This window comes from Lathamus discolor, chromosome 2, assembly GCF_037157495.1.
Source record: "Lathamus discolor isolate bLatDis1 chromosome 2, bLatDis1.hap1, whole genome shotgun sequence".
NCBI lineage: Eukaryota > Metazoa > Chordata > Aves > Psittaciformes > Psittacidae > Lathamus > Lathamus discolor.
The window spans coordinates 50062364-50089959 of NC_088885.1; the positions used below are offsets into that span (position 1 = coordinate 50062364).

The window sequence follows — 27596 nt, forward strand, 5'->3', positions numbered from 1 at the left end:
GTTATTTTTTTATGGGGTTTGGAAGGATTGCATCAAGAGTCTGTGTTTTGGGAGATGATTCCTGGTAGGGAGATTGGTAGAAAATAAAATTAATTTTGATTGCATAAGGTGTGAGCAGAATGAAGTTCTTGGAGACAATGCCACTTCATTCTTCAGTGGTGACTTATTACCACCATTATTATTAGTAGGTAGATGATATTTAAAATGAAATATGAGGCTTCTTAATGTCACAGAAAATAACAACAAAAGATAAATTAGTAGTTAAATTAGCATATTGAGTGGCTGGATGAAATATGAATAACAATGCTAGCAATAAATAACTTTGAGCAAAATATTTGTCAAGAAGTTTTGGAGCTCCTTGTCTATTTTGGAGTAATCATAGATAGATATAGTTTGCCATGCATTGGCTTTATTAATTTCCTCTCCAAGACATAAGTTTCCAAGGTTAATTGTGTCAGGTGCCTTGCTGCAGCAAACATCAAATAATGAGCTATTATGAGAAGAGAAACTAAAACATGATGATAATTTTTCTTTTGTGCTTTTTCATGGAAAATATATTAAGTGATAAAATATATCGAGCAAAATCAGAATGCATTTAAATTGGAGTGCTGTATGAGGATAGGCTTATGGTTTCTTTCTTTGTACCTAAACATGCTAATTTTATTAATCTTGTATACCTGGAGTTTTCTGCTTCTGAGAATATCAGTATATTATAGAATGGCCTACTTCTAGCAGGTGGCTACAGACAGCAGGTGCTTATGATTCCAGCTCCCCAGGTGTTCCAAAATCAGCAATGCCTGAATGAAATACTCTTTTAATGTGCCACTCCACTAGAAATGTTCCTGGTTGAAATGTCTCATCCACCACCTTTTGGATCTACAGCACAGCCACTGTAGGATAGGAAATTTATTGCAAAACTACCTGTCTTCCCCGAATCAACAGGACACTTTCTGCAGACCTTTATGGGTTATGGGCATTTCAGGCTTCTGGTTTTAAGTCTTGTGATCTCTCAGGAAAACAAGGCAGAGCCCTTTACCCAGAGATGTGTGATTTTTTTTTTTTTCTATTAACTTTTATGTTAGAAGAGATAACATCAGATTTCTGAAAACAGGAGTTTTGAAGTATGCGTTTAATTTGCCTAGTTTGTGTTGGCATTTGAAGTCTTTTTTTTCCTGTAAGCATTCCTTTTTTTCAAGTGATCATGACTATGTTTTTAATTAGAGCTCTTGTGCTGTGTACTCACAGAATCCCAAGGGTTGGAAGGGACCTCAAAAGATCATCTAGTCCAACCCCCTGCAAGAGCAGGGTAACCTACAGTACATCACACAGGAACTTGTCCAGGCGGGCCTTGAATATCTCCAGTGTAGGAGACTCCACAACCCCCCTGGGCAACCTGTTCCAGTGCTCTGTCACTCTTACAGTAAAGAAGTTCTTCCTGATGTTAACGTGGAACTTCCTATGTTCCAGTTTACACCCATTGCCCCTTGTCCTATCACTGGATATCACTGAAAAAAGCCTAGCTCCATCATCCTGACACCTACCCTTCACATATTTGTAAACATTGATGAGGTCACCCCTCAGTCTCCTCTTTTGCAAGCTAAAGAGACCCAGCTCCCTCAGCCTCTCCTCATAAGGGAGATGTTCCACTCCCTTAATCATCTTTGTGGCTCTGCGCTGTACTCTGTGCAGATGTGTGTTTGTCCCTGCCTGTCATCCTTCTTGTCTGATGTTCTTTGGGTCAACATACAGTTAAGGCATCCTTCTGCTTTGCTGGGTCAGTACCAAGGCTGCAATTGGATATCTTCAGTGAGTTTTCAGACACTGTTTCAGGTCAAATAGCTGTTACAGTAGTCTTGCCTGGAGCAAAATTATACGCCTCTCAAAAATACGTCATGAACCACAGTTTGTGGGTGGTAGAGACACATGCTGTTCTACCATGCTCTGCTGGCAGAAGCTTTCCTGGTCTGAAATTTCCTCTTTTGCTTTCAAAAGCTACCAAATGCATATCCACAGCTTATTGGTGCATAGGTAAAAGGATGAGAGAGCACTTTTACTGGTGTACGTACTGTAGGCTTTCGTTATCTGCTTAAGGTTATGTATATGGATTCTTTGCAGGCAGGTGTTAGGAAGATTTAAGGGATTCTGCTGGTGCTCCAGTACATCTCAAATTCATGTAGATGTGGTTGCCTAGCTCAGACCTAGTGCTGTGTTAATAAATCCTGCTGAGAGACACAGTCTATTAGTTCAGGCATAATGATGTGCTAATACCTGCTGAAAGGCTATGCAGGCATGCATAAGTCACTCTGTCCCCCTGAATTTTTCTTTCAACAGTATTAGGGCTCTGGTAATTTATAGGCAGAGAGTCTTGGGCTTTTCAGTTTATTTGATTTTTGATTTTTTCTTTTTTTTTTTTTTTTTTTTTGTTATGGCATACTTTTTGGTTGGTTTGGGGACTTTTTTCATTGTTGTTATAAGAACAGCCTACTTAACCCATTTGACTCTGAACAGAGGTGCTTGTATTCTGTGCTTCTGTGGAGATTGGCATGGCTGGGGAGAGAGGATTTGCTGTTGTGTTTAGATGTGGTGAAGTTCCTAGCTCTTTTTTATTGTGAAACTGTTCAAGGTCTCCTAATTTCTGTAAGTCCCTGTGCCCATTTATAAGCATAAGGTACTACCCCAAAGAAGTTAACAAGCTGAATTGTGAAAATGTGTTCTCTAAGGCAGTTTTTGTGTTCAAAATATAACCTCATTTCTTGGATTTTATCCAGTCCTAGCTCTTTATCTTAGAAAACAAAGTAAAAGAAACAACTGGTAAACAGAGTGCATGCCCTTAACAGTACCACAGTATTTCATGCTGCTTCTGTATGTGGGTCTTGTCTTCCCCAGTGTAGACTGACCAGAGTAGAGGCACGTCTTTCCCACTTCTCTGCTGTGCTCACAAATATCATCGTGAATTCATTTTAATTGAAGATAAAGGGGATAATAACTAGTATCTCATTACCAGTCAGGTGATAATAGCAAGAGTGGAACAGAATACTTCACTGTGAAGATATGTATAAGCAGATTAACTCAGATTGCCTGTCTGGATATAGGCCTTAGGGTGAGGTATGGGGCTGATGTAGCAGTGGCCCATAAAATAGCATATTTTAGAACAAATTTCCTGCTTCAGATGGAAAATACCCCTTGGATATTTTACACAGACCTCTACTGATTTATCAGCTGTCTGTAGAGGTATCACAGTGTTCATGTAAATGACTCAATTTTTTAAGTCTTTCTCCAAAGAGTTGGTGCTCCTGAGGATCTGTGGTCGTAGTTACTAAATCCAAGCCCAATTTGAACAATTTGTATCTGATTCCCAGGCTTGACCCATCACAGTAGAAGTATTTTTAGGAAATTCCTGATTTCTTGGTGTATGTTTTTGTAGCATATTGCAGCATTACTGTGCTGTGCTACAATAATATATTAAAAATTTAGAGAACATGAGGTTCCTCAAATTACTAAACGAGACATGCACAGAGAAAACTGAAGCTTCAGCAGAGGAATGAGGGGGAAGAAAAATATCAAAGGTTATTTCTAGACAGCCAGCTAGAAAGATGTGCTAACCAGATCTGTTTCCATGTTCTTGACTTCCTGTATTGCCCAATTTAGACTTCTGAAGCCAACCAAATGTCTGACTTGCTGATCATTTAGTAGCCTGAGAGGTCTTCAGTCTGCAGTAACTATCCACAGTTTGAAACCTGTATTAATCTTCACCTTTCTGCTGTGTTTTCAGGCTGCCTGTTTGAGGATGACCTTTGCAAATCATTTGAAATCTGTGTAAATGGTAAGTCTTCAATGTTTTGTTTGCTGAATACGCTGTCCTCTGCTGTGCAGTTGTGTGTATTCGATTCGATAAGCCAAATATATACAGAAGAGGAGGGGAGAAAATACCTGGTATGACTATTATGCTTGGCAATTAGGTGAAATCTAATAGATTGAAAAAAATATTCTCTCAACCTTGAACAACACTATATTCTTTTATGAGAAACATTGTAATTTAATTAAACACGCTGAAATATGGTAACATTTGTCTTAATGCAGGGTGAAAATAAATGTTATCTTCAGGTTGTTCCTGTTTATAGAGAATGATGTTGAGCAATTATCAGTGTCCTTTTCTTCAAAAGGTTGCTATTTATTACAATAAGAAAGAAGGTCTCAAAGGAAGATTGCCATTGTTCTTGATTATGCTTCTTTGTTCTGTGTTCTTACTTGAACTACATGGAAGCAGCTTTCTTCTGCTCTCCTTCACAATTTCTTTTCAGTAAGTCATAAAAAGCCAACAGAAATGTATGAATGAGTCTAATGGAATAGTAGGAAAGAACTTACCAGATAATCATCAAAGATTGTTAACATGTTATATAAAATAATTTAAGTCCTGATGAAAGATGGACCATGTTTATTGGGAGATCTTTTGAAGCAGTTGCATGAAATATGAAGCGATGTTGTAAAATATGTAGCCCTATAATTAAGATTTTTTTTTTTAAATTATTACATTTTTTTTGTGAATGTATGGCATAAGTAGTTTTGTTTTCCATCAAGCACAGAGGCCGATAATATGGGTCTGTTAATAGATGAACATTATTAATATCTTAACAAACATTTAAGTTGAAATGAGACTAAATTTCCATTATTGTTGAATGTCAGACAAATGCATGCAGGAGAGGGAAATAAAAGGCAAATATGTTTGAGGAGTTGGGAGAAATTTAAATAGGTAGAAGGTTATAAACAGTGCATTTATTAACATCTCCAAAGGTAATTCTTGTGTAAGTGACATTTGAAGTTCCAATGACATGCAAAAATTCTGCATTGACAATTTCCATGGCAGACAGCAAAAAAGGGTACAGGCAGTTTTCTACAGTGGTGCATTTTGCTGACTGTCGATACTCAGAGCCTGACTCTAGTTTTCCCAAAGTATAATATAACTGTGTTTTATGATGGGCCACTGTTGTGTCTGGCAGCCAAGGTATAATGGGGAATTTATGCAACGGGTGATAGTAAATGTCTGTATTTTAACTGATAGTAAAAGTCTTCAACAGAGTAATTTCTATAAAGGTTACTTCATAGCTTCTTGCTGTGTTTTCTTAATTGAAGATGTGGTTTCTAAAATCTCAATGTGACTTTCACTAGCATGTGAAATGCATCTTTGAATTCAGAATGGACCTCTTCTGTAGGTCTACTCTTATTTTGACATAACTGTAACTTAAAGGTCATTAATGAATAAGCCTGTTGATTAATGATATTTTTTAATAACTGATCTTAATTAAAAAATATGTGCAGGCATTCAGTTAGTGTGTTTGAGGTCACTGCAGAGTATTTCATTTTTCTATGAACTAGCTGGGCAAATGTTTTCTAGAGTGGATTTTAAATGCTGGCCTTGATATAAATAAAATAAACCATTCTCGAGAAAATGATCAGATTTTTTTGTAAGATCATTCTTTGAAGTACTAAAATACTATCAGGCTTTGTTTTTTATACATACCAGAAGAGGGCCGCTTGCTTCTGAGCAGTCCTCATTTTTCCTGTTCGAACTGCTTTTGGTTCAACTGTATCTTTGAAGTTTTTCAGAAATCCTATTATATTAAAATGCAAAAGTTTTGCTGGATGGAAAACTGAGGAGCTTAAGTCTGTGAAGATCACTACTGCAAGGTCATGGAAAGGTTTGCCTCCTTTGTTGTCACACAAATGTGTATTTCTGAAGTACTGTGTGAAAGTGGGTAAGATACAGCAGCTGCTTTTGAGTAGCACCTTTGAAGCACCTGTGATCTGCAGATCTGAGTCTGACTCCTGCAGGAAGGCTGATAATTTTGATCTTTCTCTTGGTCTCGAGCAAAGGTAACTGAACTGACTGCATTTTCAAAAATGAAACTGGGTTTGTCTATTAAAGATGTAAGTCACAGTATTTGCTGTCTTTCATCCTGTCATCAACTGCAGACTTCAAGAACTTCTCATGCATGAGACTTATAAAAGGATAAGCAGAACATCAGAAACTGAACTGTGTCATACCATAAAAATACTACTCTTTTCTTCTCATTTATTTTGAAGAATTAAGTGACTGAAAGATTTTGATAAGCATTCCTTTGCATGAATAAAAGGATGCTAAAAAATTTATTGTTAAAAGCAGTGTAATCCAGTTGTAATATCTAATATGAACAGCATAACTATCGGTTGCACTGCTTATGTCTGTTTAGGTCATATGCCATTTTCACTGGGCAAAGAACCTGCCTTAATAATGACTGACTTTTTTGGCTGTTTTCCCTCATAAACTGGTCTCGGCTTCACTGATGGGTTTTCACTTATGTTTGTTTAATAGCTCCAGCAGCATTCATGCAATATTAATTTATTTCCATAAACCTTTTATCAGTTTCCTGAGCTGCACTGACTCATCAAGTGGTTAAAAAGGAACATATTGTTTTATGTTTATTTCAATGGCATAAGGATAAGTCAGGCAAAAAGACTGAATGACTTTCCTGTACTCTTCCTTTGCAAAACTAGAACTTTGCAGAGTAAAGTTGCTTAGATGTCTTCTATTTAAATTCTGGTACAAAATTACCTTTTCTTTACAGTTGGAGGAGCTGATATTTTCACCCATCTAAAATGCTTGATAGCTTGCAGCTAAAAAACATGGTATGAAATCTGGATATGCTTATGAGCTTCAGATCCTAATAGAAAAGAATCTGGCATGCTATATGCTTAGAAATACTTACTTCCCAGTTAAGTGCTGATAAACTGCTACAGATGCCAAGGTGACAAATAATATCTTTATTAAACAAGATGTGTGGTAGGGAAAAGAATAATATGAGGATTCAGATTTGAAGTGTGTAGTGACACAGCTGCAGGTGAAGAGGGATACAGTATACGCAAGTTCATGTATGTTTTGCTGTCTGGGTTAGAAGTTTCAGGGATTGGGTTTGCCCATGTGTCTCGTTTTTTCTTGACTGTTAAACCTCAAATGTGTTTGTAAGAAAAGGAAAGCAAAAAAGCACTGAGAAGAAATTTTTAGACTATATCCGAGACAAAGATCCTTCACTTATCCTTGAACATTCCTGTATTTATATATTAAATCTAGTACAGTCAGATAAGTGGGAATATGTCATATTCTGGTTTGCATTTTAAGTGATAAGTAAAGCAATTCATGTAAAACATCAGCTTGCTTGTTGGAAGCTTGAAACAAACTGGCTTCTCCAAGCAGCAAAGCAAAGACTAATTCTTATACTTTCTCTTGAAATCATGCTGTTGAATTCTGCTGGTGCCACTGGGAAAGACACTATGTGGCATAGATTAAAGCATTCATTTCAAAATAACCATTCCCTGTTATCCTCATTCCTCCCGTTATTAAACTGTTTGAACTGCTTATTTAGAAAGGTGGCATTCTTTCCCTTAGGTTTAATTTCCAGATATTTTGCTTCAGAAAGCTTTGTGTTTTATCCATGCATGGATACCGTGATATCTTTTCTCCTTATCAGCAGTCTTTATAAGTCAGAGCAGTTTTATTTATGAAAGATGATGTGCCTGTATGACTCCTTCCCACATGAAATCATAACAGGGCTCATGCAGACAAGATCAGATTGTAGAAAACCACTCTGTGAGGCCAACCGAAAAAGTTAATTAAATACAGTCGCTGATGCAGTGTGCATCATTAAGCCAAGCCTCACTGACAACTACTAAACTTCTCTTAGGAAGACATGGTCTAATGTCTGTAGTAGTGTTTGAAAATGCTGTGCTTCTGAAAGGCTGTATAAACAGCTATGCACAGCTGAATCAATATTGGTTTATGTATGCAAGCTGCACTTGTTAGGAGGGTCTTAGGTTAGCATGGTGTGTCAAAGGTGTTCAAGCTTTGCAGTACAAAGTCATGAGCCTTTCCAAGTCTGGATGTTTCCAGGTAGTTCAGAATATTAAGGTACTTTCTTGCTCAGCTATAGAGCTCCTTGAGCATTTGGAATATAAGTGATTGCATGTGGTGGTGATGAGCCGTAAATGGTAAACATGTGCTACAAATGATAAGGGAGAGGAGTCAGGATCCCTGAGATGGTTTCTTGAACTTAATGTGTTATGCTTTGAGGTTTTCCAGGTCATTGCCTGGTAGGGTAGAATTACAGGAGGAGATGCACCTCAGCACTGTTTAGCTAACAGATGTCTGTGGCTGCATCTGCATCTGGAAGGCACTGCTCTTACAAAAGCTGTTGAAGTTTTTGTCAAATGACACTATAAATCTGTTCCTAAGCTTTCAGAAGCTTTTCAGTGAGCATCGGTCCTTGTTTGTTATAACGAAATTCAGACTTCTGAGGTGTAATGCTAAGTGGTACCTCTGCCTACTGTTGCTTTCTTGCATGTACAGAGAATTTCCGTGCTTTCCAAGGATGTGGGAATTCTTCAAAGATAACTGAAGTTCTAATACCACCATAGGAGGTAAACCTGATGTTGTCACTTTGAACCTGAATTATGAGGTAAATGTGAATGCATGTATGTTTGCAGTAAAAACCTGACCACTTACACCTGTACAAGGATTTACTTTTGCTGATGCTTCCATATCAGTTCAAGGAGACCATGGGATTTTTTTTTTCTTTGTCAGACTTAATTTTTTAAAACATATTTTGAATAACTGAGTCAGAATAATGTCATAATCTGGTGCAACTTTGAAATCTGCCATTGTATAATGGTATTCCGAAACCCCACATCTTCAGAATTATTTACATACTTCATTCAGCTGAAATCAATGATGAGTTAATACCTAAATATTCCTGAGAATCTATGGCTATGAGGATGGTGCCCTGGTTATTAGGAATACTTTACATTTAAAAACTTCATACACACCTTTTGAAATAATTCTATGGAAATAATCACAAATATTCAAATTTTTGCTTTTTCCCCACCTTTTGTCTATATTAGGTTATGTGAGTCATGTAATAGGAGCAAGTAAATGATATAGAGTTCTTTTGGCAGGAAGACTCTAGTTTCCCATTAGCCTATGTATTCCATCATGTTAGCTCTTGCTTCCCCTTATCTTATCATAGAATAGCTTTAGAGTTTCATATTAATGACAGTGTCAGAGCTCCTCAGGATTAATGAGCATAAGAGACATTGCAACACAACGTGTTATGAATGGTGATAACACGCTGAAAAGCAGCAGAAGATGGTGAGTGGAGGAACTTGAGGGTTTCTCAACTCTGCTCCACCCCACCATGCTGCTGCTTTGCAGATAAATTGTACCAGCTCAATTTCTAAACCAGGGGAGTCTGATTTGCTATTGGGTATACACAGTGTTTGCTAACAGAAGAACTGTCAACATGGATACTGAACAGTTCTGTACTATGTGAGGTAAAAGCACTGTGAAAACCCAACATTTTAATTTTTACCGTAAGGTTAAAAATGCCAGTGCAGTGATGACTTCATCAGCTTTACCTTGTATAAATCATGTGGTATTTGTTTTTGCCTCTGAAGGCCTATCTGTCTTCCAAACTATCTGTGTCCTGTGTTTACCTCAATGTGGTGTTAAAATAGCTACTTGTGTGATAGTGGGGTAAAAGCGTTTAGCACAACTGGCATTAAAACCGAAGTAGTGATCAAAGGTGAAGTTAGAATTCTCTCATTAGAAAAAGATGCCTAGCATGATAATGCAACTATGGTTATCCACCATCCCAGCTGTTGCTAAAAGCTTTATTGTGGTTATTTTTTTGTGGAGAATTTCAGCTTGTAGCTCCTGCAGGGCACAAAACCATCACTCAGACTTCACTGACAGCCTGATGTTCAGCACCAAGTGAGAAGTAAGTATGTACAACTGTAAATCTACCACCAGCCACATGTAAATCTTTATAGCATTGTGTCATGTGCTAGTAAATAAGTTTTGAAGCTGCTGAGTGTTGTGGTTTTTTTCATGTGGACAGACCTCTGTTTTCTTATAGCTCAGGCAAGAATGCTGCTGTGTTGTCATATGGCAACTTTAATTTCTATCTGAATGTTGTGGCTTGCGGGTAATGTATTTTCTTGCTCTGAATATCAGCACTGGGTTTCACAGAACCAGAGCAGGCGCTGCACATGAAATTGTTTAAGCAGTGCATGTTTGGGGAAATTTGGTGTCTGTAGGTTGGGTGTGTTTGGGGGCCTAGATATTGGAGAGTGTATTTAATTATCTAGTATATCTCTTTTACCCAAATGATGTATTTGTGATAAGGTCAGTGAGCCTCAAAATCTAATATAATATCTGATATTAAGTAGAACTGAAGTTTTAATAGTCAGTATTTCTCCACTGAATATTTGATATGGAGTCTTGACTTTTACGAGATGTGTTTATTAAAGAAAAAAAAAAGAACAATTTGTATTTGTCTGCAGCTTTTTGGACCTTGTACCAGGCAGGATACGTATAATTTAAGGTAGCTTTAAAGATGTATGTTACATTACCATATCTTATGAAAATATACTTGGGTATTTGAGATATTGTTTGTATTATGTACCTTATTAGTGTGTGGTGAACCCCTTTGTTAACAGGCTTTGTGTAAGCTATGTAGCACCTGTTGGCATATTTGTTGGGAATATTTCGAGATATCCCTATTTCATGGTTTTATTACACTGGAGAGGAAAAAAAAAAAGTAATTGTAACATTTGGGGGGCCATGGAAAAGTACAGCCTGTTTGAAAAAAGGCATTAGGGAGTCTGAGTAAAATTTGTGCCTGATGAATCATGAACATAAGAGCCTGAAAAGGACAGAGTGGTCTGTAGAGAAGAGAGCACCAAGGCATAATGTTCTGTCAATGAAGTGGAAAGCAAATGAATCCTGGTTTGGAGTGACAGGGCAGCAGTGTGCTTCTGCTGAAAATCCATCATACTTTCTCTCCTTCATGTGTCAAGGGGCATTCAGAATTGTTATGGTTTAATTTATGATTAAGATGTTTGGGCTGTGGCTTTTAGGGAAAAAAAAAAAAAAAGGAAAAAATAGGCAGTTGTGTGGTTTTTCTTTTTTTTTTCTTTAAAATTTTTGTGTCTACTACCCACCCCCCAACCAAACAAACAAAAAATCCCAATTCTGCCCCCATCCCCACTGCATAAACATGTCTATGAACAAAAATTTGTAATAAAAATTGACAAAGGCGAGGACACATGAAATTTGTAAGTTGTCAGTGATGGCTGTACAGCTATTATTGGACAACTCCAATTTTGGGTTATTAGATAAGATGTTTTTTCTGGTGTTAAAAAGATATCTTCATTTTGCTTGTTGATTACTTAAAATGTGTAATTCCACAAATGAAGTGCATAAATTTGGATCTGCTTTCTTAATTTGGACTTCACCTGATCCCTGTTAGATGTGAAACTGTGATATTTGCTGTAGTCCCCCTGAATATTGACCCAGTTAATCACTGCTGCACTGAGACAATCAGATTAATTATTATCATTAATTGTCAGAGTACTTTGGTAATTAACAGAAGCATTGACAGTGTTTAAAAGAGGGTAGACTACAAAACTTAACACATTTCCTGCCTGAGAAAATTGTATATTTTTTTTTTATAGTCATGCTGCTTCTATATTTCTTTCTGAAAACTGCAGTAATGCTGTCTAATAGTACATATGCTTAAAATATGGGATTGTGAAACAGGCTATGCATTTCCAAAATATTCAATGGCTTTTGACTATTCACTTTGCATTTTCTTTGGTGTGTGGGAGGCAAAGCTGTAGATTTCTTAAACGTATCCTGCATAACAACATTCTGGATGGGTTGTAGTTTGTTTGGTTTTTTTTTTTTTTACAGTTACAAGTTTCTCTGTGCTTAGATGCCATACTTGTGGTGTTTGGATTTTTATTTTGTTTTATTTTATATTTTATTTTTTTTTTTATTTTCTGTCAAAAGTTCTGTCAAAAATCCTTGTTTGCTGGCCAGACCACACATCAGTTGAGTGCTGTTGCATTACAATAGTAATTTAAAGAACATCTTTTTATTGATGGCTTCATAGTATTTGACAAGCACTAAGAGTGTTTTTTACTCTAAATCTGCCTTCGGACAGTAAACATAACAGGGAACAAGTTATTTCTGGTTTGCAGGAGGAGGGAATGTTGAGGTCCTGGCTAAGTAGCTTCTCAAATATGAGAAAACTGAGTAACAAAACCTCATGACTTGAATCATCTGAAACCATATCTGCCTCAGCAGAACAAAACTCTTGATTACAGTTTCTGTAAGACATAGTGACTTATTTCATCTGAAGATAACTTTTATGTGAAAATATATTCTGTAATAATATCCTTGACATCATGGAAGAAGCTGAGGAGGGAATTACCTTATAATAATCTAAGTAGGAGATACAAATTCGTATGCACATGGAAGAGAAATATATATATGAAAATAACTCTCAGTGGCTGCTCGTACTGAGCAGATGAACTAAACAGATATATATATATATTTTTAAATCTTAAAGTGAAGAATGTTGAAGTTTTGTCTGAAGTTGTGTGCCTATTACTGGAAGTCCTTAATTTGGACTGGATTGGGTCCAAAGTAGAACATTCATAGAGAGAGAGCTAGAAAATACATACTTTATCATATGCTAGAATAAATGCTCTGTAATTAAGTACAGTAAGAGGCTTTTTTTTGTTCTGTCCTTGTTTAATAAATAAGAACAAAATGAAAGTGAACTAATCATAGTACTGTTGATTAACAGGTGAAGATCTGTTAATGAAAAGTCTTTCTCTGTTATAAGCCATTTGAAAGCCTTAAATTAAACAGAGTTTTCTTTTATGCCCTACAACCTCCATGGCAACAGCAACAAAAGTTGCTCTAGAGGTAGACAGAGCAAATATATTTTATGGTCCCAAACTATTTAGTGTAATTTAGTCCTTTAATAGCTTTCGCTGCTGCTCTGCATGAGTTAAGAAATATTTGGTTGTCTTTACTGCTGTGTCAGCATGCCCTAAAGTAGGATCAGCATGGCTTAAGAGGGTTAGTAACAGCAGTGTATGTCAAGGGAGAGTGAGGGGAATACAACATTCAGTGTTTGGACTCTAAACTCTTCAAGGAAAGATATTTGTCAAAAAAAAAAAAGTTTTTAATGCAGCAAACATTTGTGTTAATGTTAAATTTGCAATATGATAAGGTTGAAAATGAGTGTTTAATTTGTTCTGGTTTAGCCCTTAAAAGCTTTTATTTAGCTTTTCAACTGCATTATCTCACTCTTTCAGAGATTTGACTATGCCATCATAGTTTTTCCTGGAAGTAATATGACGGGTATGATTGTGAACAGCTGCCAGCTATGCAATTTTTTCAATGGCAAAAATGTGTTTTATTAGCTTTCCCTATCTGTTACTGAGCTGTAATTAATTCTTTTTCTATGGTGAATTCTATAATAGATGAGAAATAGGTATATTATCCAACCAGAAACTGTGCTGGTGGGGGAAATAGAAAATTGAGGGTAGAGAGAACAGTGGTTGATGAGACCTTCAGATTCTTTTTTGTTCTTTGTCCTGTAGTCCTTTCTATTGACTCTGCATCATGCTGCTTTATCTCTATTCCTCAGAAATTTCAGATGACAAGGGTATTAGGGGTTTATTGACAATTAGATGGTTGGACTTTTGGATGATAGCTTCACAGTTTATTGGACACTTAAGACGACAACCTGCAATACACACTCATAGTGGGTGCAGTTTAAATGGCTCATGGATTTCTGCAATTAAACCAAATAGTTTTGCTTTGGAAGTGCAGTGCTTTTTGGGGTGGGTGGTGGTATACTGTTTTTGAACTGTAATTAATTTTATAGCTTCAGGTAATGAATTTGAGTGAATCTTGTGTTTATCGTGACTTCAACTCCTCCAAACCTTTCCAAATTGTAGTAGTCTCCTGCTAGTCTTCTGATTCCATCCCTTTTGCTAGGATGCCATTTCATTACCCTTCAATGCTTAATTTCTAAGTTTGAGATGTGAAGATGTACTAGACTGCTACAATAATTAAGAGTACCTACTTTACTGACAGCCTGCCTTAATTTTAATGTAATTTTGCTGATGACTTATGCCAGGTAATGTAATGGTACAAACTGTTCTTTCCCTGAGAGTAGCTATTAGAAAAGTTTTTCTCTTGAATTTGTACCTATAATTTTGCTTACATGTGTTTAGAGAATAATTGTATTCTAAAAATACTTGATTTCTAAGTGAGCTAATCTTTTTCTGTTTCTCTTCTCTTTAGCTCTTATTTTTTACAGAGTTCAAAATTTTCTGTGAGTAATGGTTGGAAAAAAAGGATCAATATGTTCAGTAAAACATAAGATGATATAATGCTGATACACAGTTAAGAAAAAACAGTCTTATTCTATGTTTCAAATTATTTTTTATTCACTTCAATTTTGATTAACTTTAGATGCCAAAGTTCCACTCAGTGTTTTGTAAAGGTTTGAAATTTGGTCTCGTACTAAGGTTTCCTTTCCTTTTAGTAGATCAGTTGCTGTTTTAAATAAGATCAGTGCCTTTGCCTTGGAAGCCCAAGGAGTGGTCTTTCTGCTTCTCCAGTCAGAGCTCACCAATACAAATGCTTGAATCAGTTATAATTGAAGAAGTGGAAACATGTGAAAAAGTTAGGGCAGAACAGAATCCCTGTTTCAGTACCGCTTCACTGGAGGGTGGAATGCCGAGTTTCAACGGGTTGATAGAAGTTTTTAACATTGCATTACAAATTATAAATCAACATTCCTTGAAAAGGTAGTCAGCCAGTTAGCGCCCATTTCACATCTCTAAATTAAAATGCATTGCCAGTTTGAAGTCATGTCTTCTCGATTGGCTTTATTTCAAATTATCTAAGAAGATTTATGATAGCCCACCAAAATGTTGTTTATTGTCCCTAAGGAACTGGGTCATTGGGTAAAATTATTTTATGAAATATTACCCTTCACAAATGATGCCAAAAAAGATTTACAGGTTTCAATGTATTTTGTGGCATGGTAACTAAAAATAAGTTATGACCAGAACAGAGGTTAAAAGCATATTTTGGAATGGAAGACAGCTGCAACTTCAAAAAGATTATCCACCTCAGAAACCCGTAGAAAAAAAATCAACTTTTCTTTTTCTATCTGCAGGCGTCTCTTGGTCAGCTCACATCGACTAAACTCTATGTTCTGGAGATACCGTAGTGTTCTGGTTTTTGCTGGGGTAGTTTTTTTTTTTTTTGCATCATAGTTGAGATAGGGCTGTGGTTTATGTTTGTGTTGGAAGCTGTTGACAACACAAGGATGTTTTCATTACTGCTGAACAGTGCTTGCACAGCATCAAGGCCTTTTCTGCTCCTCACCCCACCAGTGAGCAGGCTGAGGGAAGGTTGGTGGGTGGCTGCTGCCCAGGGGCTGCCTGAGTGTTGGTTGGTGAAGAGCAATTGTTTTCATTTGCATCACTTCTTTTGCTTGGGTTTTGTTTCTCCTTGTTATTTTCTTTAAATTTATTATTTTTATTGGATTTCAGTTATTAAACTGTTCTTATCCTGACTCACAAGTTCTCTGTCTTCTACCCTTCCAATTCTCTCGCCCCTTCTTCCCCAGCCCTTTCTCCCAACCATCCTGCGGGGCAGGGAGTAAACATGTGGCTGTGTGGCGATTAGTTGCTGGCTCTGGGCTTAAACTAGGCTTAATTCTTTCTCGGGGCTGCAATAGCTTGTGAAGTTGAGGTAACGGTTCCTTCTTACTTTATTTAAACAGGTAACCCACAAATGCAGGTCAGCTTATGGTTTCTTGCTGGTTATAGGGAACATAACTGTATTCCTTTGTCACAGACAAATGACAGTTCAGAATTCTAGGGTTAAGGGTTTTCATAAGACATTTCATTCATGTACATAAGTAAATATTTTGCTTTTTTAATCTGAATGTCTCTACATTAGATATAAACGGGAAATGGGCATTTGTTAATTAAGCTGCAGCAAGTGCAAATTTCCAGTGCTATTACAAGCTGCCTTTTTAGATACCATGACAATGACATTAAGCATTTGCTAAACAAAATCTGCTCTTGTGTGTCATGCAGTTTGCATCCTGTTTACTATTAAGAAGTTTTTGGCACAGGCATAAGCCATTTTGCTAAAAACAATAAATAAACAGAATTCTCTTGGTCTGAAATCAGCTGTCTTCATAAATATAGCATTAGATGGAAAAAGAGGAGAAGCCATAGTTTTCTTTTGTTCCTTTTTTTTTTAATTTTTATTTTTTTTTTTATGAGCTGGTGCTTGTACATCAGGTGTTGTGATTTTATGGAGCTGCAGCTCTTATTATGTGAACCTCCATCTTCAAGCAGGGAAACACTTTCTAACCACATGAAAATACAAACCTATTCTATGCTCAGAAGAAAGGCTTACAAGGAGCCATTTGTGTAGGTCTCCTGCATGAGGACCATGGTTTGGGATCCCTGCCTGCCTCACAGAGCTGAAAATGTTAGCTCTTCCTCGTAGAACAGTCACCTGGGTGAATCTCTGCCTTCTCCATGGCAGCTGGTAATCTTGCAGTAGCATGGGAGGAACTGTGCATCCAGGAGGTGTTTTAATCTTGTTGCATGAAGTTTGGGATGCTCACTTGGATGTCACTACAGAGAGAGGTTTTTGGATTAAAAAAAAAAAATAACAATAATCCAGCAATAATACCAAATCCCATGAGGTTGAAAACTGTACATAATTAATAGACTATGGACTGCCTCTTGTTTTCCAAGTGCTATAAAACTTAGTCCTATCCTCAGTGCATAATCCCTCGATTGTTCTCTGTTTTGACTATACAGGAATTGCTTTGTAGCTTGTGAGCCCCCAGTTGACTCTTGGTGGAAAAAAATAGCATGTTATGGCTAATAATCAGTGACATAGTCTAAAACCACTCCATTAAGGGGGATGTGTATGTAAGATTCAAACACTGTGAGAAAACTCATCTCTTGTATAGAAAGATGATTATGATGATATGAGATTTTCTTGGTGGAAAAGACAAATTAATGCAGGTCACTGATTTTTTTAAAAAGCTTTATCCTTTGCTAGACAAGGGTATTTTGTAGGCAGTCTAACATACTTGCAGAGGAGCAAAGCCATATGTCACTGCAGCAGGGTTGTCCTTTGGCTTGAATAAAATGAGAATATGAAAGATTTTATTGCTTTGGGTGTTAATTCTGCTTCAACTTGATTACGACCAATATTATCCACAATATCAATGTGGGGCATGCTGCAATTCAAGTGGCAACAGTTTTATGGGGGAACAGTTTTATTTATTTCTACTTGTTTACTACCTGTGCCAGTGAGCTGTGCTGTCTGCATGGCTGGATCTGTGCTCTGCTGAGATCTGTGAGGGTTGTGTACCAAGTGGCTAACTCTGCCCATGTGAGCAGCATCTGCAAAAACTCTTGCACGATTGCACTAGAAGAAACTATGAAGAGTACTGATTTTTGGCCATTTTTACTGAAGGTAGAAGAGAATCTGAATGGGGCTTTAGCAACTCATAATTTTGTCATTTTGCTGTTATCAATATCTGAATCAACTTCAGACTCAACCCAAGAATGCAGGATCAGTAAGAGCAGCAGTTTGCTTCTCTATCAGCTGTGCCCCCACAAGCTCTGTTCTCCAGAGCTCCTCAGCTCAGTGGTGTTTTAACATTTTCATCCATGCTGTTCCTGTCAAATTGGAGCAAAGTCTGTCTGTGACCTGACACCTTTTCTCCTTGTCATAGCATGGGATGCTCTGTGTGAGCAGCGTTTGCTCCTTAAGGGAAAGGAAGCTGATCTTTATTTTTTTTTTTTTTTTTTTTTTTTGGCAAATTGAGGGGAGATACTGAAATGATGCTGAATGGGGCAATGCTTTCAGGACTGTGAAGGGAGCCTGGATGCATGTAAGGGATGGAGGATGAAGTGAAGGGACCCCAAAGGTAGTAAAAGGCTGGGGACCCCTTAGTTCCCCACATCCCTCCTTCCCACTCCCACCTTCATCCTTCGTTCCTCGAAGAGAAAAGTAGAATTTATTTTTGCCTCCGTGGCTGAAGGATGTCCCAGGCAACGAAAGGAGCTTCAGAGCTGGGTAAGGAGAAGAAACGATTCTGGGTGCTTTTGTGAAAAGGACACCTATGGGGAAAGCATAATGGTGGAGAGGTGTGGAGCCAGTGCAAACAACCTTGGTTTTTGCTTCATCAAGGCTGGGATAAAAAAGCCAATTCTGTTGGGCTAAGTTCTCGGACTTCCTGTTGCGGCCAGTTGGGTCACAAGAACAGAAATTGTTTGGCCTACCAGATCACCACAGAGAAAACGTGGGCATTGTTTCCATTGACAGTACCTTATACTTCCATTCCTAAATCTGTTACTAAGTCCAAAAAGTAAAAAATAGTCCTTAATGAGCATTCTTATATGTATTCAAATAACATTTTAATATTATTGTAGACATGCTTTGACTTTTGTATGTGAATTAATCCATCATTTAGTATAATTTAAAACTATAGTGAATATCTATTTTAATATTTTTAAAGGTTATTTACTTTTAAAATGGGAAACCTGTGTTTTTTTTTCTTTATGGGAGAAAAGTACAACACTTGGGGAAAATCAGAGTCAGTCCCTAATTTTATTCCGTGGGTCATTGTTTGCTCTTTTGCATCAAGTGCTTGTGTGAGGAAAGGGCTAAAAATAGAGTGAGTTAGCTTCAGTGCCAGAGGTCTGCAAGGTCCTATCCAAGATGGGAACATCTAATGAAAAGAAAGTTTCTTTTCCTGAATCTTCCATATCCTTTTGAGGCCTTAGTGTCACAGAATGTGAAACATGAAAAAATAAAAAATCTTTTCTCTTAAACGAGAGCTTATAGAAGAATATGTCAGAAAAGACTGTAAGACACAGCTCTTGTATGGACATCCCTCTTCTGTGGGTGTTTGTGAGAGTTCAGTTTTTTGAGTCTTTTTGCTTGTTTGTTTTCCCTAGTCAGTTAAACTGGAAAAGCATAAATTCTGTGATGGGCTGATGTACTTTTTTGTATTTGAATAACCCTCACCTAATATTTCTGAGAGGTCAAGAGTCTGTTTGTCACCAGTGCTGGGTAAATCCAGTAGGCAGGCGTAGCGGGTTGAGATGTCTGGCTATCTCTATTCATTGCTATGTCTGTTTAACCAAGTTTAGTCTGATATCTTTGTTTTGCCCTAACCAGTAGCGGTTTAACAGTAACTGGATGAATTAGCTAATCTCTAAAGCCCATTACTACTTGTTCAGCTCCATGCATTTGCTAGGCTGCTGAGTTATGATGAAGGGTGCTAGCAGTGTAGAGCTGATAGCTTGAGAGGCATCATTGACAGCCCTGCAATGTCAGGGTCATGATTATAACTACTGCAAAGAGAAGCATAACTGAAGCAACGTAATCTGTGATTCTGCAAAAAATACCATTACTTAAGTAGTAATGTGATCCATCAGGAGATGCTGCCAATGTGGTACGTAGAGTTGTGAATGGATGCCGTAAAGGCAGCTCCATCAATATTACAGGAAATTCTGAATCAATGCATAAAGCCAGATGCCAAGTTCTACTCCAGAATTTCCTAATAGCCTTCTTTGTGTGTCCATCGTTATTTCAGTAGAAGAGATTGTGAAACTGGCAAGCAAGCACATTACAGAGGTGAATATGCTATTCTGACAACTTTTAGTTTCTTAAAAAGACTTGCTTTTTCTGAGGTGAGCTTGAGTAACAAATATGTGGCTTAGAAAGTGCATGTTAGTATTGGATTTCAAATACTTGATATATGTTCTCTTTTTGTTCCTGTGAGATAATTGAATTATCAGATGTTAGTGGCATTATGCATAACAGAAAAGAAATACAAAGAAATTTTCTTGCTTTTCCTGCCTGAGATCAGTTTGAGAGAGGAAGAGGTATTAGTTAATCTGCCATATATTCAGTGATTTACCTTTCCCCATTAAAATCAGTTGTCAAAGAATGAAGAGGGTCAGTGAAATTGGTGTACAGTAACAAGGAGTAATAACAATGGGGTGTGGGTATACGTTTGGTACTGGTTTTGGTAATCAGCAGTAGAAGTAGTGGAGAATTTCATAGCTGTAGAAGATACAGAGAATTTGTCAGAGCTGGCAGATGCCAAAGAGAAGAGAGAACAAAAATATCAAGACTTGGTAAAGTAATTCAAGGTAGCAAAGTTTTGCAGTATTTGAATGAACACTTTCAACTTTGCAAATCTTTGCTGTTTAAAATTATCAAGCATCAGCTGAAAATGGCAGCAGTGACTGATGCTTTATCAGTTGTTTAATAGTATTACAGTTCTCCTAGGCCATTGTTATGTCAGGAAGAAGTTTATAAGTTTTCTAATGTCTTAGAAGTAACTTTAGAAATGCATGCCACAGGATGCTGCGGAGGGATTATTCATTAGGGACTGTAATGATAGGACAAGGGGTAATGAATTAAAACTTACACAGGGGAAGGTTAGATTGGATATAAGGAAGAAGTTCTTTATTGTGAGGGTGGTGAGGCACTGGAATGGGTTGCCCAGGGAAGTTGTGAATGCTCCATCTCTGGTGGTGTTCAAGGCCAGGTTGGACAGAGCCTTGGGTGAGATGGTTTAGTGTGAGGTGTCCCTGCCCATGGCAGGGGGGTTGGAACTAGGTGGTCTTAAGGTCTTTTCCCACCATAACTATTCTATGATTCTATAAGTAAAAATAATTGCCAACTGCCTTACAAGGATGCTTATGTGTGCCTGTAAGCAACATCCCCATGGTCAACCGTGATGTGCAAAAAGTCTGAAAGGAAATTAGTATTGAGATGTTCTACTGTATCAAAGAAAACTTAAAATTATGTTTCTGTTAGTACTTGTGATACCGTTTCTATGGGTTTTGAAAACTTGCATGCTTAGAAGAAACTATTACCCGAATAGTAAGATATTATGGTCTTGGTCATGACCTCAACAGATATAACTCAAGTCTGCCATGTTTGTGCTGAGATGGCCTGGATGCCCCATCTAAATCCTAAGCCTTATTTGAGACTCTTGGCTTCTCTCTTTAGCTTCCAGATGCTCCTTCCCCATCCTCCCTGGTGTCTTTATGAGAAAAAGCAAATGCGGGCAACCTGGCTGTTCTCATGAGCCTCTGCCTTTTATTTTTTTTTTTCCCCTTCTTTGGTCAGAAATACTGCTATGTGAAAATAGCACTTGTTTGTTTTGTTGTGGCTTGATAGTCTGGCTCAGAGGGTCTGTGGTTGATGCTGGAACTGGATCGTGTGGAAAAAAATGGATTATTAAACTTGGCTGCATCTTCTGTTTGACAAGAGGCATGTTAATATTGGCCAGACGTAGTTTGCACATGACCTTTGTGCAAATAGGTGGTCTGCCAGAGGCCATGTTGTAATGTCCTATATGCTAAGCTCAAAAATCTGTCATTACAAAGTTAAGGTGATACTGGGGTTGAAGTCCAGTTTAAGGAGTGTGTCCTGTCCTTCGCACAGTTCCATACCCTGGTAAGGATCAATTTCCAGATAATCAGAAAATCGGTAAGCAGAAGCACAATCAGCATTTTTGCTCTATGAAAGGTCCTTCTCTCCTGACCCAGAAAGAGGGCCAGACTCTCAACCCGTCAGTCGGTGTGGTTGTCCAATTGCTGGGTGAACCAGAATTTGTGTTGGGGTGCTGTGGCTGGAGGTGTGAATTTGGGTAGTGAGGTTCCTCCAGGCTGTGCCTGAGACTGTGCTGCTGGTGGGGGGCATCTCGGCCAGAAGGGATCCCTGTTGGGCTGGTGATATGGCACTTTCAGTTAAGAGCAGAGCAGAAGTGGTATTTGTAATATTTCTTTTTCTTTTGGTTTAAAAAAAAACAAACAAACAAAAAAAAAACCCTTGAAACTGGAAACCTCCAAAACCTAAACCTATTTGCTGAATGTGCTTTGGGAGCATAATTTGGACCATAACTCTAAGTACTGGTAGTTAGTCATTATCACCCTTTTGGGGCACAGTTCTGTTCCTGCTTCCCTTCTGCCATACACATGCAGGTTTATTTTGCTGTAATAATCACAGATGCAGAATAAGGAAGATTCCATTTTCAGACAGCCCAGGGGTATGCAGTGTTCACGTTCAAGAGTACAGCTTTAACAAACTAATCTGTTTTCAAAGGAGAAATTATAGCAGTACTCACTATCTGGGAATATACAGCTAAAATGATTTGTTTTATAATAACCACTATGCTTACATGTGTTTATCTTGTATGTGATGAAAGTATTGTCTGGGGAGTAGTTGCAGCAGCAGAGCTACCCAGTTTGCTTTGCAGTTCTCTGACCTGCTTGTTAGATGACATTCTTATTAACCAGTTGAGTTTATATTAGAGGCTTTTAGGGGGATTGTTACTGCTAAGGATCTGTCAGCACTTCTGTTTTGAATGTTTTATGAATAGAAGCAAACTGTATTTTAAGCAGCTGCTTGTCCTTGGTCAGGAATAGGCAGAATACAGCCTTACATGATCAAAATGTTAAGCTTTATTTGCAATTTTATATGAGAAATAGTTGCAAATAGAAGTAGAGAACCTGAAAGTGTTAAATCAATTTTATCCATAATTAAAAGATTGTATTTTTCAATTATTCACTGATTTATAGTTGATAATATTTTTCTGGGTAGTTGTAGAGAAGAAATGAAACATTTCAGCAAAATGCAATGGCTTGCACTATGTAATTAGTGGGCTGCTATCTCATATTTTTTATTATAAGGGGATGACGTTTGTTGTGTAATAGTACTGTTGTATTGGGGGGGAGACCAAAATGTTTGATTTTGAGAGAAAATTCTTAAATTTTTCTGACATTTAAAAGAGCAAACAGTCTGTTCTCCCTAGAATGAATTGTTTTCTCCTGCTGTTCCCTTTCGTTAGACCCTCCTTGAGTTCTGACCTTTTATTTTACTTCATTAATGCAGCTCTGTCTCCTGACTCCCAATCAAGCTCTCCCTCTTGTACCCTGCTGAGGCAGGCAGCCCTCTGAAGCAACTGCAAGAGTGGATCATACAGAAGCCACAGCTATGGATCCAAATATGCCCTCTGAATGTCAGTGAAAGGTGATGACAGGAGAGCCAATTGGAAAGCAGCATCCATAGTCTGGGCCATTGGGGTAAATCCTGAAATTTCACAAGGAAAGGGGATTTTGAAACTTGAACTTTAAAACCACAACAAACCAGCCCCCTCTCCCCATAACTAATACAGCATCTTGGCTCAGTTATTTGGGAGAAGACTAACAATGTCTCCATTTATTTTTATTTATTTTAATAGAAAGCAACTTGTTAGAAGGCAGTGGAGCAGAGTCCTTAAAACTAGTACTGCTACAGCATAATGACAGTCTAGCTAGCCTTAAGTGTTAAGCTTCAGTGGTAGCTGGAGCAAATGGTCACTGTTAAATCCTTTTGTTATATTTTGTAGTTGGCAGTTGTACATGCAGTACAGCTAGGGAAGCCCCTCAGTAATGCTTGTACACTTTAGGAAGTTTGTAGTTTCATCTTATTACTGATGTTTTATTTATTCGAATCAACATGATTAGGTGTAAATTACTTTGCTGTAACACTGTGCTGACCCTGCTTATATAGATGAGCAGATGGCATGGAAAACAGTTTGTACTTATGCCAGGGAAAAGCTATGAGACTGTAAAGGAAACTTTAGGCTGAAAGCCCTGGGCATGATGAACTCGCTGTTACCGTTCTGGGTAAGCTGGCTAGAGAACAGCCCAGGAATCATAATTGTATAGCACCTTTCCTCAGGAACTACAAATCCTGCAGAAGTCACTGGCTTACGGGCAAGGAGCCTTGTTGCCTAAAGAGGTGGAGAAAACGACAGCGAGCTGTGACTGGTATATAATAGTGTGAAGAGTCTGTTAATTACCTCCGCATCAGTCAGTCACAAGTGCAAAATATTCAGTGGGTTTGGGAGGGTTACAGGTTATTTGGGGCTTGCCCTTTTGTACCTCTGTTTTCCTTTTGTCTGCATACCATTGGATTTGGGAAAGCCCTGGGGGTCTGCTGCTCAGTGGGGAAGCTTCGTCCATCTTGATGCCTTGATGCAGTAACTAGGTGTTCAGATTTTGAGGCGAGGATTCAGGCTGGTGCTTTTTGCTAGCAGTGTGCAGTGCTAGAGATCAAAACCTAATTCTCTGACTAGCAGTTGGTTGCTAGGAGAGCACAAATATAGTACACAAATGAGTAATTAATATTAGCGCAAGTGTGTAATGGGACAGTTCTATGGAGCGCCTGTTTATCTTTATAAATTGTTCAAGTGTGTGTCAGCACATTTTTATACCAAGTTATGGCATATAAGTCAGCAGAAATAATGTGTCATAAACTTTAGAGACCCGACTCAAATCACATGTAGAACTGTGGGAGATTGTTTGCTGCTAAGGTGAAGGAAATTGTAACCGCTGCTTATACATGCTCATTTATGGCTGTATCTTGCTCTTTATCTTAGATGCTATAGTGGAAAACCACAAGGAAATAATACTTCTGAATTTACAAAAGTTCTTATTGAAAAAGAAATCAGTTCACACTCTCTACAGCTACAGATTGAGCTGACTAGTGATGAGCCAGCTACACTATGAATGGGGAAAGAGTTCTATAGGGAGAAGATACTACGTCATAATGTATAGGTACAAAAGACTGATTCAACGACTGTAACCTATAAAAGTTTTACTCCTTTTTGGGTGCTTGACCTTCATGTAGAATTTTTAGGCCCAGTGTTGTGTTTCTGTGAGATGCTTTGAAAAGCTGCAGCAGTCATATTTCCATCTATTATAGTAAATGCTTTAATTAGCAATGCTTGGTCTTTTATCAGAACACTTTTGAACTAAATGTAAATGCCTCACAGGTGGTGATTCCATCTTCCATGTTTCTGACTTGCTTCATAAATGTCTGTACCTCTGAGGATTATAAATCAGTTAATCACCAGATTGTGTGATTTCTGTTTACTGGAAAGGATAGGAAGGGGGTTATTAATAAATGAAAACAGAGCTGTGCAAATCTCCAAATTCCTTAGACTGCAGCTGAAAACACCTGTGGAAAGACAATTGTCACAGCTGCACTGTTGCCTAAAATAGGATATGTTGTAAATATTAGTGTGATTTGTAGCTGTTACTGATTCACAATAATAAAGTTATAAAGTAGTTGTGGAAACATGCCTTTTATGTGTGTTATGTTGTGGGGTTCTATTGTTTAACGCCACTGATGTAGTTTGAAAGATTTCTATGCAGATGTCTTTCGCGTGATGTCACATAATGAAACAAAGTGGATCTGTATTCCTTAAAACATAACAGGGTCTGTTGGATGTGGCACGGACTCTGACAGATGAGCACAGATTTATGTACATTAAATGCTTTATTTTTATTTGGATTTCCTTGTATTCAACTAGTGATGTAGCTTTCTTTCTGAAACTTGAATCTCTGGTATAATGGCTGGTCTGATTTGGACCAAATATGCAGTAGTATTTGTAAAAAATTAGTCCTTTTCTGCAGTGATATGACACTGTTTTCTTTCTCATGTATAGTACTAATGATTGCTAAACCCTTCTCCAAGGTTCATGGAGAGGCCCACAGTGTAAAGCAAAAACAACTTCAAAAGCATGTCCTGTTGTAAATTTTTGATGAAAAATAGTGTATGGTGTTGGAAGTTGAAGTGGCGTGGGATTTTAGTATTGCATGTGAAGAAAGCTTTAGAGCAGAAGTGAGGAGGAGTTTTGCACTGTTAGCATGAATAACATACCTTTATGAAGTCTGGTAAATAACTGAAATAAATATCTTGGATCAATCCATCTGAATTCATTCATCTTAATTAAAAATAAAGAAATGAATTGTGCTTACAGCTACTTTTATGACAAATATAGATATTAATTCTTTTTTTCTTAACAGGAAATCTAGAGTAATGATTTCTACAGGAACATGTGAATGATTAATTCCCCGTCCATTCTATTTTATAAGTGGCACAAAAGTTAACCTGAGGAAATAAGACACTGTGTGCGTGTGTGGAGGAAAGTCTTTTGTAAAAGAAATTTCAACCTATACTCTAAGCACTTTGCTAGAATTCTGGGAATACTTTGCTACATCCACTAATTTCAGGGTTTCCTTTAAATTTACTATTTGCCTTTTGCAAAGCAAATACACAAAGTTATGTCTGCAGCACATGAAACCTTTTAACTTGTGTTATAGTAGAATAAAGTTGACCATACAGGTCTTGAAACTGGAACCTGTGCAGCTCCATAGTGTCACAATGTTGTACTTAACATAAATAGGTCCTCTCAGAGGTGAATTTTAGGGGCCAGTTTGCTGTGGTTAAGCCAACCAGATCATCATTGGGGTGATTTCCTCTCTTCCTCCCCAGCCACAAGCACCCACTGCTTTCTTTGTGCCAGATCTGGGGGTTTCTCTGGTTTTGGAGCCCTTGCTTTAGATCTGCTTGGGTTTCCATGAATCTTGCTGGTGACTAACATTCCTGCAGAATTATGTGAGGCGGGGAGACGGGCATCTATAACAGACTATTTCGGGGAGAGGAAACTACTGTTTTTGCTGGCAGCAGTTTTGCCTTACTCTGATGCAAAGCAGCTTCCTTATTAGCTCAGTTCCAGAACTAGAATTATTTTTCCATACATTGTGGGCATTTAATTTGTCTGGCCCTCACTATGGGGGTCTCCTCTGCTATAGCATGTACTACAATTCTGCAACCTGTTATGAAATGGAGTTTAATGAACTTGTCATCTGCGTTGTGATTCATGTGTTGCTGGGGAAGTGTGGTTTTTGAAATGTGGTAGTTTAGAAACTAAATAGTATGACTAAATAGAAGGTCAAAAGCAAATTAATTCAATTTTTATTTTCAGAGGGTATAGTTAAAAGAGACTTGAGCAATAAATCAACTCTTTAACATCATGTATTTAAAAGGTTTGAGTTGGCAACCTGAAACAGTTTTAGTTGGGAACATGTTGAAGACTTCATCCCTACCTATAAAAATTATGTGTATTAACTGGATTGAATTCTTCACAAAGTAAGCTTTTCCTTTTAGTGATTGCATTACTGAGTAAATGGCTGTATTCTGGAAAAAAAAAAACCTATTTCCAATAAAAGGTGCATTTTTCTAGAATTGATTCTATAAATTGAAACAAAACGTGCATAAAAATAAACTCTTTTAGGCAACAGTTAAGCTTTTTATGTTCAGCCTGGAGAAGAGAAGGCTGCGTGGAGACCTCATAGCAGCTTTCCAGTACCTGAAGGGGGCCTATAGGGATGCTGGGGAGGGACTCTTCATCAGGGACTGTAGTGACAGGACAAGGGGTAATGAGTTAAAACTTAAACAGGGGAAGTTTAGATTGGATATAAGGAGGAAGTTCTTTCCTGTTAGGGTGGTGAGGCACTGGAATGGGTTGCCCTGGAATGGGTTGCTCAGGGAGGTTGTGAGTGCTCCATCCCTGGTGGTGTTCAAGGCCAGGTTGGATGAGGCCTTGGGTGGGATGGTTTAGTGTGAGGTGTCCCTGTCCATGGCCGTGGGGTTGGAGCTAGGTGATCTTGAGGTCCTTTCCAACCCTAACTATTCTATGATTCTATGATTATTGGGTTAAACTTTATTTTAAGACAATGTGGATATTGAATGCTTGCTCGAAATAGATCTTTGGAGTTTTGTTTTTGGGTTT

At 37.8% G+C, this 27596-nt stretch overlaps 1 protein-coding gene and 1 long non-coding RNA gene across 10 annotated transcripts in view; both read left to right on the forward strand.

The window, feature by feature from the left end:
* The window catches only part of PTPRN2 (protein tyrosine phosphatase receptor type N2), a 667916-nt gene that overhangs the window by 63739 nt on the left and 576581 nt on the right, over positions 1-27596 (forward strand). For all 9 annotated transcript variants that reach the window (XR_010609958.1, XM_065666790.1, XM_065666798.1 and 6 more), the window contains one exon: positions 3773-3823. Coding sequence is in view for 7 of the 9 variants with exons in the window: in XM_065666790.1 (XP_065522862.1) it covers positions 3773-3823 (51 nt within the window). In the remaining 2 variants the exon portion in view is untranslated. The remainder of the gene's footprint in view (positions 1-3772; positions 3824-27596) is intronic.
* Positions 9508-25096, forward strand: LOC136008050 (uncharacterized). The gene is made up of 2 exons (XR_010609959.1): positions 9508-9803; positions 22865-25096. It is a non-coding gene; the product is annotated as an uncharacterized LOC136008050 (long non-coding RNA).